General features: G+C 37.8%; 1 protein-coding gene, 1 long non-coding RNA gene and 1 pseudogene across 2 annotated transcripts; 1 reads left to right on the plus strand and 2 right to left on the minus strand.

The window, feature by feature from the left end:
• Window positions 1–233: 233 nt before the first annotated feature.
• Window positions 234–2,056, minus strand: LOC120557296 (annotated as a pseudogene).
• LOC120557300 lies at window positions 341–16,056 on the plus strand. Its single transcript, XR_005638954.1, has 3 exons — window positions 341–451; window positions 4,728–4,816; window positions 15,895–16,056. It is a non-coding gene; the product is annotated as an uncharacterized LOC120557300 (long non-coding RNA).
• On the minus strand, window positions 15,874–17,669 carry LOC120557299 (red-sensitive opsin-like). The gene is made up of 6 exons (XM_039797490.1): window positions 17,494–17,669; window positions 16,988–17,280; window positions 16,692–16,879; window positions 16,442–16,607; window positions 16,110–16,349; window positions 15,874–16,010 (listed from the first exon to the last, which is right to left on the minus strand). The coding sequence occupies exons 1-6, from the start codon at window positions 17,591–17,593 to the stop codon at window positions 15,912–15,914; spliced, it is 1,086 nt and encodes a 361-aa protein (XP_039653424.1). The 5' UTR covers window positions 17,594–17,669; the 3' UTR covers window positions 15,874–15,911.
• Window positions 17,670–18,344: the final 675 nt, after the last annotated feature.

The following is an 18,344-nucleotide window of genomic DNA, read 5'->3' on the forward strand; positions in this document are numbered from 1 at the left end:
CTCTTACTAAACAGTAACATTAGCACCAGGTATAACGGAAATGTTCAAGGTTCTAACAGTAATGAACAACCTCTGCACTGGTAGTTATTAAAAGTCATTGATATTTTTATGTTCATCTGAATAAAGACCAGTCATATATAATGATTCATTTTCTTTATGTATGCTTTATTTTTTTGTTGTTTTTGTCATTTGCAAGAAAGCTATATTTACTAAAAATAAATAATTAAACAATACATATTTATATTCATATATTCATATTTACTGTACAAATCATAATTCTCTCTCGGTTCTCTGTTGTTGTTTTTTCCAAAAGGGAGGACATCAACAGCTTTATGCAGGAGCCACGGAGGAGACCTCTGTCTTTGATGTGGATACCTCAGAGCCATCATCCGCTTCTTTGCCAAAGAGTTGCATGATACATGAACGGAACTGATGAGGAAAAAATAAAACGGTATGTTACAAATTTAAACCAAACACATCCGATTCAAGTTGATCAATGTGGCAATGTTATTGTTGTACCCACCTGTCGGTTCATGAAGACATATATAACTGGGTTCCAGATGGTGGCGCTTTTTGCAAAGTATGCAGGCATGGAAGCAGCCAGAGGAGAGGATGTAACCGGCAATCCAGGGGTAGCCGCAGCTAGTAGGCGAAAGTAGCGTAAGGTCCCCAGCAGAAACAATATGCGCCAATCATGACAACGACCATTCTGGATACTTCTCTCTCAGCTTTCTGGGTTGACTCTGATTCCTTCTGCTGCATAGCAACCTGTGATCCACAAATCAACAGAGTGAGAGATACTGCCAGGCTGTGATCTACTGTATATAAAACAGTATAAAACTGCTGGTAAGATAACTTACTGAATGGATAGCCATAAATACTGCAAGGTAGCAAAAACGATGATGCCCAGAGGAATGAAACAACATGTAATCATAAGAAAAATCATGTAGGACTGGACTCCAGGGTCTGTACTTCCACTGAATACATCAGGTCCACAGGAAGTCTTCAGTCCATGAGGCCAGTACCTGATGCAAGAAAATGTTTAGTATACAGTTTTACTGATTAATTCCAAAATCAATTTTTTTTAAGATAAAAAAACAGCAGGCTACCTGCTCCATCCAAAGACGGGGGGAGCAGTGCAAGCCGCTGCCCAAACCCAGCAGAACACTATTCCAGCTATGGCCATTTTGGCATCAAACTTGACGTTTCCAAAAGGTTTGCACACAATTATCCATCTCTCAAAGGAGATGACAGTGAGGGACCAGAGACCAGCAATACCTGTGAAAGAATAAGGATAGTAAGTAAAGGTCTTTAACTTATGGCCTGATAACATATGCAACACCAAGAAATCTCTCCTTCCAAACACCTTCCTATCTAAGAGAAAGAACAGCGACACTTACCACAACATGCGACAGTGTAGCCCTCAAAGACGCACATTGGGTGTCCCAGAATGAAGTAACCAAAAAACTGGTTGCATACGCTGATGGTGCTGGCAAGAATTGTCTCTAATATATCAGCAACTGCAAGATTTACCAATATCCAGTTCAGAGGGTGACGGAGTTTCTTGAACTTTGCTGTGGCCACCAAGACGAGACCGTTGGTGAAGAGTGATGCGATAACCACCATGCTCATCCACAGTGTTGAAATGTGGTAACACCATCGCGGAGCAATGTGGTAATTTGGACCCTCAAAGGGACCTAAAAGAAAAAAGCAATCTCATATTTAGTCACACAATTTAGATATAATAATAACCAAATACAATAATTGTAAGTTTATAAAATTCAGCTATAGTGACATAGTTGCTTTAAAAGTCAACAAAATCTGATTTGCTCTGGTCAATGAATTATTAAAAAAGTAAAATGATAATAGCGTACCTCTGGTATGATTGCTGTTTGTGTAAGCAAAGCCACCGCTCTGTGTTGCATCTTCATTGTACCGCCTGGCAGCAAATGCCTGTTTTCCCCACTCTTCTGCCATTCTGATCGTAGAAGGAGGACCTTAGCAGTTGACCTTTCTTGTCACTTCCAACCTCCTTGGGTGACTGGTGCCCCACATCTGACTTTAGCTTTTATACCTGTACTTCAGAGACCTCCAATAGGATTAGGTGGTTAGGTTAGCAGAGGTGTCCTGCTTAGTCCTGCTTAAGACACAAAATGCCCAAATAATCTTGTTACAAAACGGATTTCCGTCCACTCCATTAAAATGGGAATTAGATAGATAGATAGATAGATAGATAGATATACAGCCATTATTTTGAGCCATTATTTGTCTTCATATTTATAGCCAATATTGTCTACTTCTTACTATTTCTAACTATAGTAGTGTAATATTAAGTAACACTGACTATGTGTATCAAATGATGATGTAAGCTTCAAAGCAAATTTGTACTTACTTTGGATGGAGACGAATAATTCCACATTGATAACATCATGAAATGCATCCATTGCATAATAATAAATTAATTTGGGAAGTTACGTAAGACAAACACCACAGAACTGTGCAATTCAACTTATTTTTTTAAATTTATCTACATTACAACTTGACTTTTGACCTCTATTTTGAAGTTACTGTACTCTGCCTCTGTATTGTCTGGAAAAAGTGAGAAGTCACGCCAAGGCAAAAGGCAGAAACTTCCACATTATCAATATTTGGTTGCTGCTCACCATTTAAAAAAATCATTATAGTAACACCTGTATAAAATCTAGTGATGACATATATTTTTTATGTTTTAACTCCATTTGAGCATTCCAAAACAAAGTCAAAGAGCGATAACTGGTGATATGGTGTATGCCTGGGTTTCCTGGGCTTTTAAATGTTACTGTTAAGACAGTCCATTATTTTCTCAAGAAACAACGAAATTGACTCAAGATACTTATCCACATGATAAAGGATGTCTTGAATGTCCCAAAAATATCATTAATTCATTTTCGACCAAAAACAAAGTTATAGCCTTTTGCCTTTGCAGGGCAGTATAGCTGGGGACCATGGGCATATGAGGTCTGCCAAGTCTGAAAATAGCTTAATTAGACAAGTGGTAATCTGCGTAACTATAAAAGCTCTTGCGTGTGAGGAAAGTAAGACACCTCTAATCCCTCCAAAAAGAAAGGTGACATCAGAACATATCATTTTAAGACTCTCCTTTGATCCAATAACTCACGTCATAGTCCTCATGCAACCCAGTCTCACCGCAGTTCGTGAAATGGTCACGTAAGTTGATGCATGTGCATGGCCATGTTTATCTAGTTTTTTCGTGATGGTCAGCACGTTTTTTAAATTAATATATTTCAATGGGAAGCATATTTCGTGATCACAGCACGATTCTCAATGAGAAGATGACGTGGTATTAAGAGCGACTACGGTAGCGAGTAGTATGAAAGCCCGGAAAATCCACATAAGGAGGTTGGTTGGGGGGGTGGATGGGTCAAACAACACAGGACTTTCACCCAGGACTTTCCTAAACCCAACCATCCTGTTCTTCTTTTCCTAAACCCAACCGTGCCGTTGTTGTCCTGCGTCCCGTTATTGTTTTCCTAAACCCAACCGTCCCGTTATTCTTTTTCTAAACCCAACCCATCCCAATTGTTGGTATTATAAAAAACGTGCTGACCATCACGATAAAAAAGATGTGCTGACCATCACGAAATAAAACAAGATAAACGTGTTTGTGTACACAAATCAAATAGATTAAATTACGTGACCATTTTAAAAACGGTGTTGCCTCATGTTAAGGGAAAAAGAGGATAGGGAATCACAACATGATTTCTAAGGAACAACTTTTGAAGAACACTTTTAAAAGGATGGCGCCAAACAGCATGATAGGCATGCACAGATTATTTCGTTTTTAACCTAGAGGCAGGATACAGGGGCAGGATCAGCCAACAGTAAGGCCATTATAAAATGTTACGCTTTATGCTAGTTAGCTAGCTTTGTTTTAGCCAACAACAAATTCATATATTAATGTAAAAACCACGTCTTGCAATGTATTTAATAAAAAGTCATATTACATACCTGTTTATGTAGAAAGAGGGCATGCTTTGTGCAGCTAATTAGTCACTTCCGATACACAATGAATGAGTGCAAACTTTTCCACCAGGGACCACAGACCCACTTTTTGTCTCATTTTCTGTGACCAGTGCAGAATGAAAGCACAATGGATTCAGCAAGCCAACCAGCGGCTGGTGAGTTAGCTAGCTTGCTAACTCCGCTATGCCCCACGCTACACGAGTCACAGAAAACGAGCTGAACAAAGTTATTGTTACTCATCTGACGATAGCAATATGCTTTACTACGCTGTGACAAGGGTTAGGGTCAGTGTGTGCAAGTTATAAAATTTGACTCATTTTGCGGCTGGATCTCTGATTCTCTGTACCAACCAACCATAGCTATTGATAAAATTGACTCTATATCAATGTGTCTTGCAGAAGGCATTGTAGGGTAGCAGCTGTTGATCAGTTTCTGCCCTCAAAGTGTTGAACCTCTAATCAGATCCAGGTTGAACTAGGTAAAGATTTATCATGTCCCAGTTGACCAAATCAGATTATACAGACAACTCAGGTTCTTTCACAAAACAGATTAACAAAGAGTAATTACTTCTGGCATTTCACACGTAGCACCTTAATCTCTCCAGCAATAGTACATCCCAGAGCATAGGTTAACAAATGCGGATGTATTGGTTTATTTTAATCTGTTAATTCTGTTTTTCTTAATTCTCCTTCTTGCTCAAATAGGCTACCTGACTCACACATTTGCCAAGAACTCCATGTGGGACAAGGACTGCACATCAAGAAGAGGATGGATCCTGAAACTAAAGAAATCTGTAAACTTTTCTTCTTTTTTCCTTTATTTCCCAATATGTCTTAAATAATATTAGTACATAACTGAATTTCTATTATTGTTTACGAAGTAATACTGATAAGTAATGTCTTTGGGGAGAGTGTTTTGCTTTCTGTATCTTAATATATATTTACATGGATGCTGTGATGTTTCGATGGGTAGGTCTGGAATAATGGACTTATTGCCATTGTGGTCCTTATAAGGGCAGGGGGAGAGGAGTGTAGGTGTAGGTGTAGTGAGGTAGTGTTTTGAGGCCGTAAGGGCCGGTCTGATAATAGTTAGGCATTGCAAGTTCTTAGCAACACCATCCGGTGGCTGCCCACTGGTCAAACTGTGCAGCCTCCGCTCAACCCGTACGGCAGGCCGCAGCAGCCACTTATTTCAATACCTACTTAAACACAGGCTAATCAGAAAGCACTAACGAAATGCTGATCACAACCATGTCTAGGATTTTGAGAAATATAGAGGCGATCAGTGAGCGGCCCCTCCCCAAAAGGCATAGCCCTGGTCAGGCTATGACGTAAAGCCATCGAACACCTCTTTTTTTCCTCGTCACATTTGGAAGTCTAACGTTAAAGTGAAATAAGATAACTTTGCTAAGCACCTAATGTCACAGCTAGGCACAAATGGGAATTAGCACCAGCTACCAGCCAGCCAAAAGCTTGTGAAATTTGAAAGTAGCTCGTGGTAAATAGCAGGTAAAACACATTATTAAAACACAATGTAGGTCTGCTATAGGTAGTTAGAAATGATGGCACATGACCATGGTAAAGTTGTTTTTATATTGGATGTTGGATATTCGACACATTCGAAAAATGCCCTTTCTACCTATTCATGTCAAACCACTTTTGGTGACCTCAGCTAACTCCCCTACACATAACACAAAGCTTCTTTTTTTTCAAAAACCCACCCTTTCATTTTATAAATATTTTTTAATATAAAAAAAATGCTATAAATCTATTATGCAGCTTGCCCTATTGACCTATTCATGTAAAACCACTTTTGGTTTGTTTGTTTGTTTATTTAGGATCCTCATTAGCTCCTGCACTGCAGGTGCTATTCTTCCTGAGGTCCTTACAACTCACTTGAAAATGTGGCAATGCAATAATAAGTACACATAACATCATAAACAATAAAAAATAAAAATTGTAAAACAAAAACTAAACATACACTATAATTTCATGACAAAAATAACAAAATACACACACTTAAGACAAGGACGGACACATAGACAGCTCCACCAGTGCAGTCATGAGGTATTCCTTACTTTTAAGCTGAACACATTTTAAGACAGGTATATCCACATACTATCATACTATAACATTTCTTTCATCCTCTCTGGACACATCTCACAATTGAACAAACATACTGTTAAACCTCAACCAGTGTTGTTTCTTTTTCTACTCAACTTCTTTAAACAATATATATGTTTTAACTAAACTTTTAAATCTCCTTTTACTGCCATCTTGTGTTATTTGTTCAGGTAACACATTCCATTCTTGCATTGCTCTATACATGACCATGCGTTTAAGAGTATTAGTCTTGCTTTTGGTAAAGTAAAGTTACCTCTTGTGGCATGTCTAGTCACATAGTCGTGTATATCTAAACTAAAAGGTAATTTATTATACAAAATAGATGGTTTCTTTGTAACAAGAATATTCCTAAAAAACACATAATGAATAGAATAATCTATTTCTTACAAATAACCAACCTAAACATTTGTGCATTGTAACATTTGCCCGATATCCACACTTAAGCGCGATATGCGCGGCTCTATTTTGCATCATTTGCAATTTAGTTATTTTTTCTTGAGTTGCATTAGACCATACCACTGAACAATAATCAAGATTAGACAATATTAAAGCTTTTGCTAATACTTTCATTGAACTTTGTGACAAATATGGTGCACATCTTTTAACAACCGAAACATCACTTCCCATCTTAACAACCATTTTATCTATATGTTTAGTCCATGTTAATTTACTATCTAAAATAACTCCTAAAAGTTTGGTCTCTTGGACCTGTTCAACAGATACCTCATTTATGCAAAGCTTCAACTCAGGTTGATTATGAAGAGTATAATGTGAACCGAACATCATGCTTTTCGTCTTTTAAATATTAAGAACTAGCTTATTTTTCTTTATCCATTCAACCACCGATTGCAACTCTTGTGATAGGATAGTGTTTAACTCATGAAATGTAGATGAAGACATATACATAATTGAATCATCTGCATACATCGATATACTGACCTAATTTAAAACAAGTGATAAATCATTTGTGAAAATAATGTATAACAATGGCCCAAGACAACTTCTCTGGGGAACTCCACAGCTAACTGCTCCAACATCTGAGTAGCTACCATTAAAAAAGACTAGTTGTTGCCTGTTTATTAAATAACTCTCCATCCATAACATTGCTGACTGAGAGAAACCATAACATTCAAGTTTTTTCAATAATAAATTATGATCAAGGATATCAAATGCTGCTGTAAAATCAAGCATAATAGCACATACTAGTTTCTTTTGTTCAATATCTCTCAGCCAGTCGTCAGTCATATGAGTTAGAGCGGTAGCTGTTGAGTGTCCCTTTCTATAAGCATGCTGACAATCCGTTGTTAAGTCATTCAAAGAAAAATATTCTATAATTTGCTCACATACTATACTCTCCATAATTTTACTCAACACAGGCAATAAACTTATAGGACGACTATTTGACCCGAGAATAGTAACCTTACATTTTTAGGCAGTGGAATTATTTTAGCAATTTTCCATTCCTGAGGGCATAAGCATTCACTTAAACTTTGGTTTATAATATGACAAATAACAGGGGAAATTAGGTCTGCAACCAATTTAAGAAGTTTACCATCAAGGCCATCCACACCTGGTGGTTTATCTTTACAAGTTTTCAACATATTTTCTACTTTATTAATATTTAAAATTACAATCTTTGCCTCTCATGATTTTCTCCTATTAATAAGTAAGACGTCTCATTTCTTAAATCATTTATTTTATATATAAAATAATTATTAAGGTAGTTTGCGATCTCCGCTGGTTTGGTGAGGAAATTTCCATGAATCTCCAAAAAAGATGGAGTTTGTTTAGTGCTTTTTCCCATTAAGCTGTTCAACGTATTCCATAATTTTTTACTATCATTTTTAATATCATTAATCCTGGCTTTATAATACATTTTATTTTTCTTTCTGTTTAAATGAGTTAGAACATTTCTTAGTTTATGGTAGATTTGCCAGTCTGATTGATAACCAGATCTTATTGCTGTTAATTTTGCTAAATCACGTTCCACCATATATTCCTTTAACTCCTTATCTAACCATGGTGTACTGATGCTTCTAACCATAAACTTCTTCATTGGAGCATGCTTTTCAACTATAGGCATAAAAATATCAACAACATTTTTCAGTGCTTCATCAGGATTTGTTTTCAGTAATACATCTGACCAACATATCTCTTTTACATAATTTCTAAATCTGTCCTGATCAAACCATCTATATGATCTCTTTTCTATTAATTTAGGTCTAGGCTTTGGCACTTTTTCTCTTCTAACAACAGCAACTAAATTGTGATCACTACAGCCAGTAGGTATAGATAATGCTTTTGAGCATAGCTCAACTGCATTAGTGAAAATATGATCAATACACATGGAAGTAATTGTGCCGTCACTCTTAGTAAATATTCTAGTTGGTTTGTTAATTACCTGTGACAAACCACACAAATCTGTAACATTTTGAAGACTTTTTTTCATTGAACAACCTAACGCATTCCAATCTATATTCAGATCTCCCATCAAATAGATTTCATAACTGCCATCACACCCTTTCTCTAGCATTTCACATGTTTTATTTAGATATTCACTATTCGCACTCGGTGGTCTATAACAACAGCCAATCAGCATGGGCTTCAAATGTGGCAGTTGTATTTGCAGCCATAGTGCCTCCACCTCCATTGGCATTAAATCATTTCTAATTTTAATTGGTATGTGATCCTGAATAAAAAATGCAACTCCTCCACCAAAAGCATTTCTATCCCTCCTTACAATACAATATCCCTGTATATTCAAAGAGGCATCGTCAAATGTAGAATCCAGTTGCGTTTCTGACAAAGCTAAAATATGCAATTGATTAAACATTAATATTTCAGAAATTTCAATTAATTTGTTTCTGATGCTACAGATGTTAATATGAGATATCTTCAAACCTTTTCTTGGCATTTTAGAGTGCTTCATCATTATTCATTGTTATCTTCCTGTTTATCTAATACCAACTGCATCGGAGCTCTCCCTAACCCACAATTATACATACACATAACTATAAAACACCCACAGCCAAACAACCACACATACACATCCCTAATTGTGTACGAAGTAACACAAATAAACATACACTTGCATTGTCACCTAACACGTCCATATCTGCCAGCTAGAGTTAGCCGACCTCCACTTTTGAATTTCGTGTTATCCTTCACTCCATGAAAAACTCCTCATTCAATTTAACAAGAATTTTTTTGGGGATTTTCTGGGAGTATCCATGTCCATAATTAAACGCAGTTCTTAACTTTAACTGTTTAAACTAAAATACACATCTTCAGCATCATATTGATTTGCCCAAAATATAGTCTCTCTTTTAATTTTGTAATTGGCCTAATCCTTCTCAGCATCTGCCATTTTCAGTAAGTCTTTTCAGTGAACTCAGCTAACTCCCCTACACATAACACAAAGCTTTTTTTCTCAAAAAAAAACACACCTTTTGATTTTATAGAATTTTTAGACAAAAATTAAACTGATACAAAGTCTGGCACGTGAGACTGCTGGGATTGGTTGAAGTCGCTGGAAACTTCGGTTATTGGACAAGAGTAAAAATTATTTCAAAAATTAAAAGATTTTTTTTTAAACAAAGCTTTGTGCAATGTGTAGGGAGTTAGCTGAGTTCATCAGAAGTGGTTTGACATGAATAGGTCAAAAGGTCAGGCCGCATAATAGATTTATAGCATTTTTTTACATAAAGAAATATTTATAAAATCAAAGCATGTTTTTTTTTGAAAAATAAAAGCTTTTTGCAATGTGTAGGGGAGTTAGCTGAGTTCACCAAAAGTGTTTTGACATTGATTGGTCAAAAGATCAAGCCACATAATAGATTTTTCGAATGTGTTGAATAGCCAACGTCCAATATAAAATCAACTTTACCATGGTAGGCACATGTCTACCACTTCGAAAGTTTGTTTAGATCCTGTGAAACTGCCGTTTCGGTACTCTTCAAAATTCCAAAATAAAAAGATGTATTAACAAGAAGTGGAAGGCAGGACTTAGGTTGTTTGTTTTGGTCGAATCTGTAGCTGTGTGTAGCCTACTGTCTTGAGCAACCCCTCATATTTCTCACCTGTAAAACTACAAATAATAGCACAGAAGACAAGAAGACTCTTGTTTTCCCTTTGCATTTCCCTGCAGCATAGATGACCCATGATTAAACCCAGAGGCATTGGTTTTAATGGTATTTCCAAGTATTGATTTGACTGATTGATTTTCATCTTTTCTCAGCAGCATGACAGGCAGACCACAGATGTAACCACAGATGTTTGGTTGTAATATTCATATTTTTCAACCGGTAAAACTACAAATAATAGCACAGAATCATCCACAAGTGTTTTCAACACTTATATAGTCATATTTATTGTATGACTTGTATTTATATCTGTATGCCCTTTTCATGATGAACATACAGAAAACACTTAGTTACAATACTGAGGAAGATGTTTCTCTGACAGATGCGTCGGAGGGAGACGAGTAGGTCAAGAATTGCAAAAAACTCCTGCACACTGTGTAACTTGCAAAGAGAAATTTAATAGCTGGCAATATTTTGGGGGTAGACTGACTTAGACACTTTTTGCGTTTTGATTTTTTACACACAAATAGATACTGAAAAGAAGTGAATTTTCACATGACATGCCACATGACATTTCATTAGCTTATAGACTAAAATATTATCAATCAATAATACCCATAATTAGTTTATATTTTCCACAATTAGCTCTTAAAAACAAGGTGCTTTTTGTCTCAACTTTGTCTCAACTGTACCCATATGTGGTACAGTTGAGACAGTGCCATGGTACAGTTGAGACACCCATTTTTAAAGATGTAAACGTAACTAACCGTTCATTGCAAATATAATAAATAAAGACAAATAAAGAAAATAACAATTGGGCAACATGTTTGTTTATTCATCCATTTAAATTCATTCATTTTATTTAAATTAGCACTGGTTAAAATGTATAAAACAAGAATAAGATATTTAACGAACAGATATTGCAACAGTACAAATGGAAACATTCCAATAACAACACTAACAATAACCAATGTAAAAAGTAACAGTAAACAAATAACAAAGGAAAATGATTCAGGTGTCACTTTCACAATGATGGCATGTGTAGCGGGGACAGTTGAGACAGCGTGTCTCAACTGTACCACCGCTGGCCACCTTGCACATTTCTCTAGATTTTGCAATGGCCTTGCATGGCACAATACCATGAAATATGTTATATATATGTTTTTAGGGAACAGAATAATGTTTGTGATGATACCAGTTACGTTTAACAGTCACATAAGGATAATAAGCTATTCATTGTGGAGAGTGCATGGTGAAATGAATGTCTTACATCAGAAAAAAATTTGCCGATATCTTCGGATCGGAAATGTGTCCGTTGTTCAAATTTCCCAGGATCAAAGAGGACACTAATACATGTGCACAGCAAAAATCACAACTTGTGCTTGCTGCACACGCAAGTTATTTAAGGTGTCTCATCTGTACACAGTCTACCCTACTTTGCCTGATGAAGGTCTAGTACCGACATTGGCAGCTATTACATTTATCTTTGCAAGTTAGACAGTGTGCGGGAGTGTCTTTGAAATTTTTCCCCAAGTAGCCTACATCACCAATCTCAGAAGCAGTGGCGGTGCGTGGCAAATTTTACCGAGGAAGCCAGTGAGCTTAGTATGGAGATCATATTGCCTTATGATAACATAATGAATGTTGAAACGAATTCCGGAAGTCGAAGAGTATAATGATCAATAGACTAATCAAATGCTGAAATTACTGTTTGATTTTTTAATTTTTATTAATATGTTGGCCAACTTTAGCAAAATTTCCCTTCTCACATGTAAAGACGAAATGCTTTGTTACGATTTTTTATTTGATTTTATTGGTTTGCACACATAGAAAACAACACATCACAAATCAAATGTCTTTCACATGGAAAGAGAGAGTGTGTGCTGAGAGGTCAGAAATCCGTGGGAAACCTCTAGGTCACTAGAAATTAATTTACAATAAAAAAACGACATAAAATAACAAACAAAAATAATTACTCAATTTGGTTAATTAAAAAATGTATGACAATAAAATAATGAAATATCAGGACATATGATTACAAAAAAAGGAGATTTAAATAATAAAAAGCCGAAGCATTCATAAAGCTGGCATTCACCCCTGTATCCCATTCGTAGGGAACAATTGCATTTAAGCCTACAAAACAACACAAGGTGTGATTTATTTTTTCTGTCCAAATACCAGTGTTGTGCCTGAATGCGTTCATTGAACGATAGTTCATGAAATCGTTCATATTTTGGGCGAACGTGAACTGAACGTAGGCTACTGTATTACCACCTGATGAATGTTACTGTGAACTCGCTCATGCTGGTGTCTGAACGGCACGCTCTCTCAGTTTAACTTCTTTCAATAGGGTGCCAGATTTCTATAGAGCCTTCCAGGCGAAAACCTGGCTAAAACACACCGTAAACAGGCCAATATGTAGCGGAAAAAACACCCAATCTGGCAACAGCATCTACCAGTGTCGCACCACCGCATTGGTCATCAAAATAAAATGCAGCATGTAGGCTACAGCAGCATGTAGGCGACAAAGCAGCAAGGAGACGTCGTATGATAATTTAAATTAGTTTTATGACAAGGTCGGTGAGGATGGGGTAAATCTTTCTGTGCAAACTTTGCCCGCCGGCTTTCAAAAAGAAAATTCGCACTTCAGTCACATCAGCAAACCTGAAACGGCACATTGAACTGATTGGATATGAAGATGAAATCTGAATAATTTCAGTGTTAAAACTGATAAATAATTGCTGTCTGTGGTTGTATATGGGCTGTGGCAAACATTTTGAAATGGCTAATAGCTCGCAGCAACGTATGGAAAAAAAGAACTTTGGTCTGGCTATTCATCCACCTGCAAGCATATTCCAACAAGCAGAGCTTCTAGTGCTGAAAAGGGTCCGGATGGATTGCTTTCCTGAAGACTACCAGCTCCTGAGACAAGCCAAACCAGTGCATCCTAACTCTATTAATCTGCCTCTCTCTTGATTTTGACGAGTCCACTCAGCTCATCCGAGTTGGAGGCCATTTAAGATTCAATGAGGATCTTGACCCTTCCACAGTGCACCCCATTGTCCTGGATCCCAGTCACCAGAACACTCAGCTGCTTATGGAATATGATACTCGTCATCAAGGATCACAAAGAGTGTTTGCGGAGCTCTGCCGAAAATTCTGGATCCTATGAGGCAGAGAGGCTGTGCGAAAAAGCGACAGATATGTCGAGAATGCCGTAAGTGGAGGTCTAAGCCAGCCTGCCAGAAAATGATGGAGCTTCCACCTCCTCACCTCAGGCTGTTTAAACCAGCATTTCATTCATGTGGAATGGATTGCTTTGGCTCCTTCCTGATCAAGGTGGGGCGCCGTAATGAAAAGAGGTGGGGTCTCCTATTTAAATGCTTTTCTACGAGAGCCTTGCATCTGGAGATCCTTACCTCTGTCGATAGTGACGCCTTCCTCATGGCTCTTCGAAGGTTCATTGCCCACCGTTGTAAACCTGCAGAGTTATACTCTGACCAAGGTACTAACTTCCGCAGGGGAGAAACTGAACTTAAAGAGGCCTACAAGCAACTTAGCCTTATCATTTTCATTTTAACCCTCCTGCTGCCCCACATTTTGGCGGAGCGTGGGAGCGAGCGATCCGCTCAGTTAAGGCAGCACTTTACATCACGCTTGGCTCCGATTCCGTCACAGAAGAAGTCCTCAGGACCGTCCTTACGGAGATTGAGGCCATTCTAAACTCCAAGCCCCTTGGCTATGTTTCCACAGACCTGGCAGATCCCGATCCAATAACGCCTAGTTGCCTTCTTATGGGGCGGCCAGATGGCTCCTTACCCCAAGTTGTTTATCTGGAATCTGAACTGTTGGCCAAGAGGAGATGAAGACATTCCCAGGTGTTGGCAGACAGGTTCTGGACAGCATTCATCAAACATTACCTGCTTAGGCTGCAGACCAGAGGGAAGTGGCATAATCCTTCTCCAGATGTCGAAGTCTGTATAGTATTGATGTTAATCAACCACCAGTTACCATGCTTATTATAGCCAATAGGAAAGGTGACCAAGGTCTTTCCGGGCCCTGATGGCCAAGTGAGGAGTTGAAGTGCAGATAAAAGAGAGAGTTCCACCATCATCCGCCTGATTGTGGTGCCAGAGGTCCTAGACCAAGACGACAACCCTGATGATCCAGATGGACCCTAGGCGGCCTTTCCATGGCACAAATTTGGACTCAAATTTGAGCTTTGTTGGAAAGGCCATGCCTGTGCGCATGTGTCAGTATGAGCATTTCCAGCCGTCACCTCAAGATAGATGCAGCAGCGGAGCGAGAGGGAGATAACAGTTGTGTGTGATGTGTGCGTGCCATTGCTGAAAAGTGAGTTGTTCGGTTCAATTCCTATATGTTTAGATTCATTTGAGCATTGTATCTGAGATATGTTTGAGTATTGTCACGTAGTTTGCTTAGATACATGTTTAGAGCTCGTCAGTAGAACCTAGCATTTACAGAGATTACTTTCACTTTGTAAAACCTTATAGTTCATGATTAATGTTGGTATCCACTTGAACTGTAACTTGTTTTATGTCTGCCCTATGTTACCATTTAGATGTTACATTATTATAGTTACCATCACAAAAAAAATTAGCTTTTCCCTTTGCTCTCCCCTGAGTTAGATCCAGCTTTGGTGTAGACCTACCGTTTTGTTTAACTTTCAGTTGTAGCTCAAAAACAAGTTTAGTGAAGTCATTTTTTACAAGAAACTCAAGATCGCCATCCATTGTGTAAACTTGCTGCTAACTTACTGTTAGCTGACGCCGGCCAGCACCGCCGCGTAGTTACCATAGTTACGCATCTGGTCTTAGGCATGTGATTGGTGAGAAGCCCGGTTCAAACTGGCTTCCCTTTTTTTTTCTTTAGGAGGAATTGACCATTAAATGTCGTCTTCGGTCAAACCTAGCCTCAATCTGATTGGCTGAAAATGTTTTTCTCTAAGGGATGCCAGGAAAAGCTGGCCTCCTTTGAGCATTCGTAGCATTTTACTGGCCACTAGACAGAGCAGAGACAGGACTGCACCACCCACGCAGTGCACAGAGGGGCGCTATTTCACTCTACCAGCTATAGAAGAAAATGATAATTGAATGTTTTGATAAGGGAAATTGCAAAATCAGTAAAAGACACAACCGTAAATTTATAATTCTTATATAAAACATATTTTAACATAACATTTATTTTATATGTATATATATATATATATACTTATATGTATTTATATATATTTATATGCATCTATAATGTCTACTAGAGAATTTCTAAGATGCACAATCTGGAGCTGCTCCATAACCATATCTTTCAAGACATTAAAATGTTAGTATGGTCTATTACTAAACAGCAACATTAGCACCAGGTATAAGAGAAATGTTCAAGGTTCTAACAGTAACAATCTCTGCACTGGTAGTTATTAAAAGTCACCAAAAGGAAAAATTTCACTATGGTTGATATTTTTATGTTCATCTGAAAAAAAGACCAGTCATATATAATGATTAATTTTCTTCATGTATGCTTTATTTTTTTGTTGTTTTTGTCATTTGCAAGAAAGCTATATTTACTAAAAAATAAATAATTAAACAATACATATTTACTGTACAAATCATAATTCTCTCTCGGTTCACTGTTGTTGTTTTTTCCAAAAGGGAGGACATCAACAGCTTTACGCAGGAGCCACGGAGGAGACCTCTGTCTTTGATGTGGATACCTCAGAGCCATCATCCGCTTCTTTGCCAAAGAGTTGCATGATACATGAACGGAACTAACGAAACACGAAATAAAACAGTATGTTACAAATTTAAACCAAACACATCCGATTCAGACAAGTTGATCAATGTGGCAATGTTATTGTTGTACCCACCTGTCGGTTCATGAAGACATATATAACTGGGTTCCAGATGGTGGCGCTTTTTGCAAAGTATGCAGGCATGGAAGCAGCCAGAGGATGGAAGGCATATCCAGGGGTAGCCGCAGCATAGCAGGCAAAAGTAGCGTAAGGTCCCCAGCAGAAACAATATGCGCCAATCATGACAACGACCATTCTGGATACTTCTCTCTCAGCTTTCTGGGTTGACTCTGATTCCTTCTGCTGCATAGCAACCTGTGATCCACAAATCAACAGAGTGAGAGATACTGCCAGGCTGTGATCTACTGTATATAAAACAGTATAAAACTGCTGGTAAGATAACTTACTGAATGGATAGCCATAAATACTGCAAGGTAGCAAACAACGATGATGCCCAGAGGAATGAAACAACATGTAATCATAAGAAAAATCATGTAGGACTGGACTCCAGGGTCTGTACTTCCACTGAATACATCAGGTCCACAGGAAGTCTTCAGTCCATGAGGCCAGTACCTGATGCAAGAAAATGTTTAGTATACAGTTTTACTGATTAATTCCAAAATCAATTTTTTTTAAGATAAAATAACAGCAGGCTACCTGCTCCATCCAAAGACGGGGGGAGCAGTGCAAGCCGCTGCCCAAACCCAGCAGAACACTATTCCAGCTATGGCCATTTTGGCATCAAACTTGACGTTTCCAAAAGGTTTGCACACAATTATCCATCTCTCAAAGGAGATGACAGTGAGGGACCAGAGACCAGCAATACCTGTGAAAGAATAAGGATACTAAGTAAAGGTCTTTAACTTATGGCCTGATAACATATGCAACACCAAGAAATTTTTTTTTCTTTCTTTTAATAATAAAGAAAAAAAACAGTGACACCACAACGTCACGACAATTACAGTGTAGCCCTCAAAGACGCACATTGGGTGTCCCAGAATGAAGTAACCAAAAAACTGGTTGCATACGCTGATGGTGCTGGCAAGAATTGTCTCTAATATATCAGCAACTGCAAGATTTACCAATATCCAGTTCAGAGGGTGACGGAGTTTCTTGAACTTGGCTGTGGCCACCAAGACGAGACCGTTGGTGAAGAGTGATGCGACAACCACTATGGTCATCCACAGTGTTGAAACGTGGTAACACCATCGCGGAGCAATGTGGTAATTTGGACCCTCAAAGGGACCTGAAAGAAAAAAGCAATCTCATATTTAGTCACACAATTTAGAATCACGTAAAACGTCTATGAATGTGTTTTTAAAATAATAACCAAATACAATAATTGTAAGTTTATAAATTTCAGCCATAGTGACATAGTTGCTTTACAGTAAAAGTCAACAAAATATGATGGTCATTTGCTCTGGTCAATGAATTATTAAAAAAGTAAAAAGTAGTGTACCTGGGGTATTATTGCTGTTTGTGTAAGCAAAGCCACCGCGTGTTGTATCTTCGTTATACCGCCTGGCAGCAAATGCCTGTTTTCCCCACTCTTCTGCCATTCTGATCGTAGAAGGAGGACCTTAGCAGTTGACCTTTCTTGTCACTTCCAACCTCCTTAGGTGACTGTTGCCCCACCTCTGACTTTAGCTTTTATACCTGTACTTCAGAGACCTCCAATAGGATTAGGTGGTAAGGTCAAAAGAGGTGTCCTGCTTAGTCCTGCTTAAGACACAAAATGCCCAAATAATCTTGTTACAATCGGATTTCCGTCCACTCCATTCAAATGGGAATTAGATAGATAGATAGATAGATATATAGATAGATAGATAGATAGATAGATAGATAGATAGATAGATAGATAGATAGATAGATAGATACAGACAGACAGAATTTTGAGCCATCACTTGCCTTCATTGATATCTGATATAGCCAATATTGTGTACTTCTTACTATTTCTAACTATAGTAGTGTAACATTAAGTAACACTGACTATGTGTATCAAATGATGACTTAAGCTTCAAAGCTAATTTTTCTTGTACTTTGGATGGAGAGGAATAATTCCACATTGGGACACAAATGCATCCATTGCGTAATATTAAATTAATTTGGGAAGTTACGTAAGACAAACAATGCAATTCAACTTTTTTTTATATTTATCTACATAACAAATCTTGAGCTCAAACTTGACTTTTTGACTTTTGACCTCTATTTTCAAGTCACTGTACTCTGACTTTGTATTGTCTGCAAAAAGTGAGAAGTCACGCCAAGGCAAAAGGCAGTAACTTCCACATTATCAATATTTGGTTGCTG

Source organism: Perca fluviatilis, chromosome 4 (assembly GCF_010015445.1).
Source record: "Perca fluviatilis chromosome 4, GENO_Pfluv_1.0, whole genome shotgun sequence".
NCBI classification, from domain to species: domain Eukaryota; kingdom Metazoa; phylum Chordata; class Actinopteri; order Perciformes; family Percidae; genus Perca; species Perca fluviatilis.

Coding starts and splice junctions, on each gene's coding strand:
- LOC120557299 (XM_039797490.1), bottom strand. CDS start 17,593: ATGGCAGAAGAGTGGGGAAAACAGGCATTTGCTGCCAGGCGGTATAAC. Junction 16,880..16,987: donor AGGGCTACACTGTAATTGTC/GTGACGTTGTGG, acceptor ACCTTTACTTAG/TATCCTTATTCTTTCACAGG. Junction 16,350..16,441: donor TATTTATGGCTATCCATTCA/GTAAGTTATCTT, acceptor TGTGGATCACAG/GTTGCTATGCAGCAGAAGGA.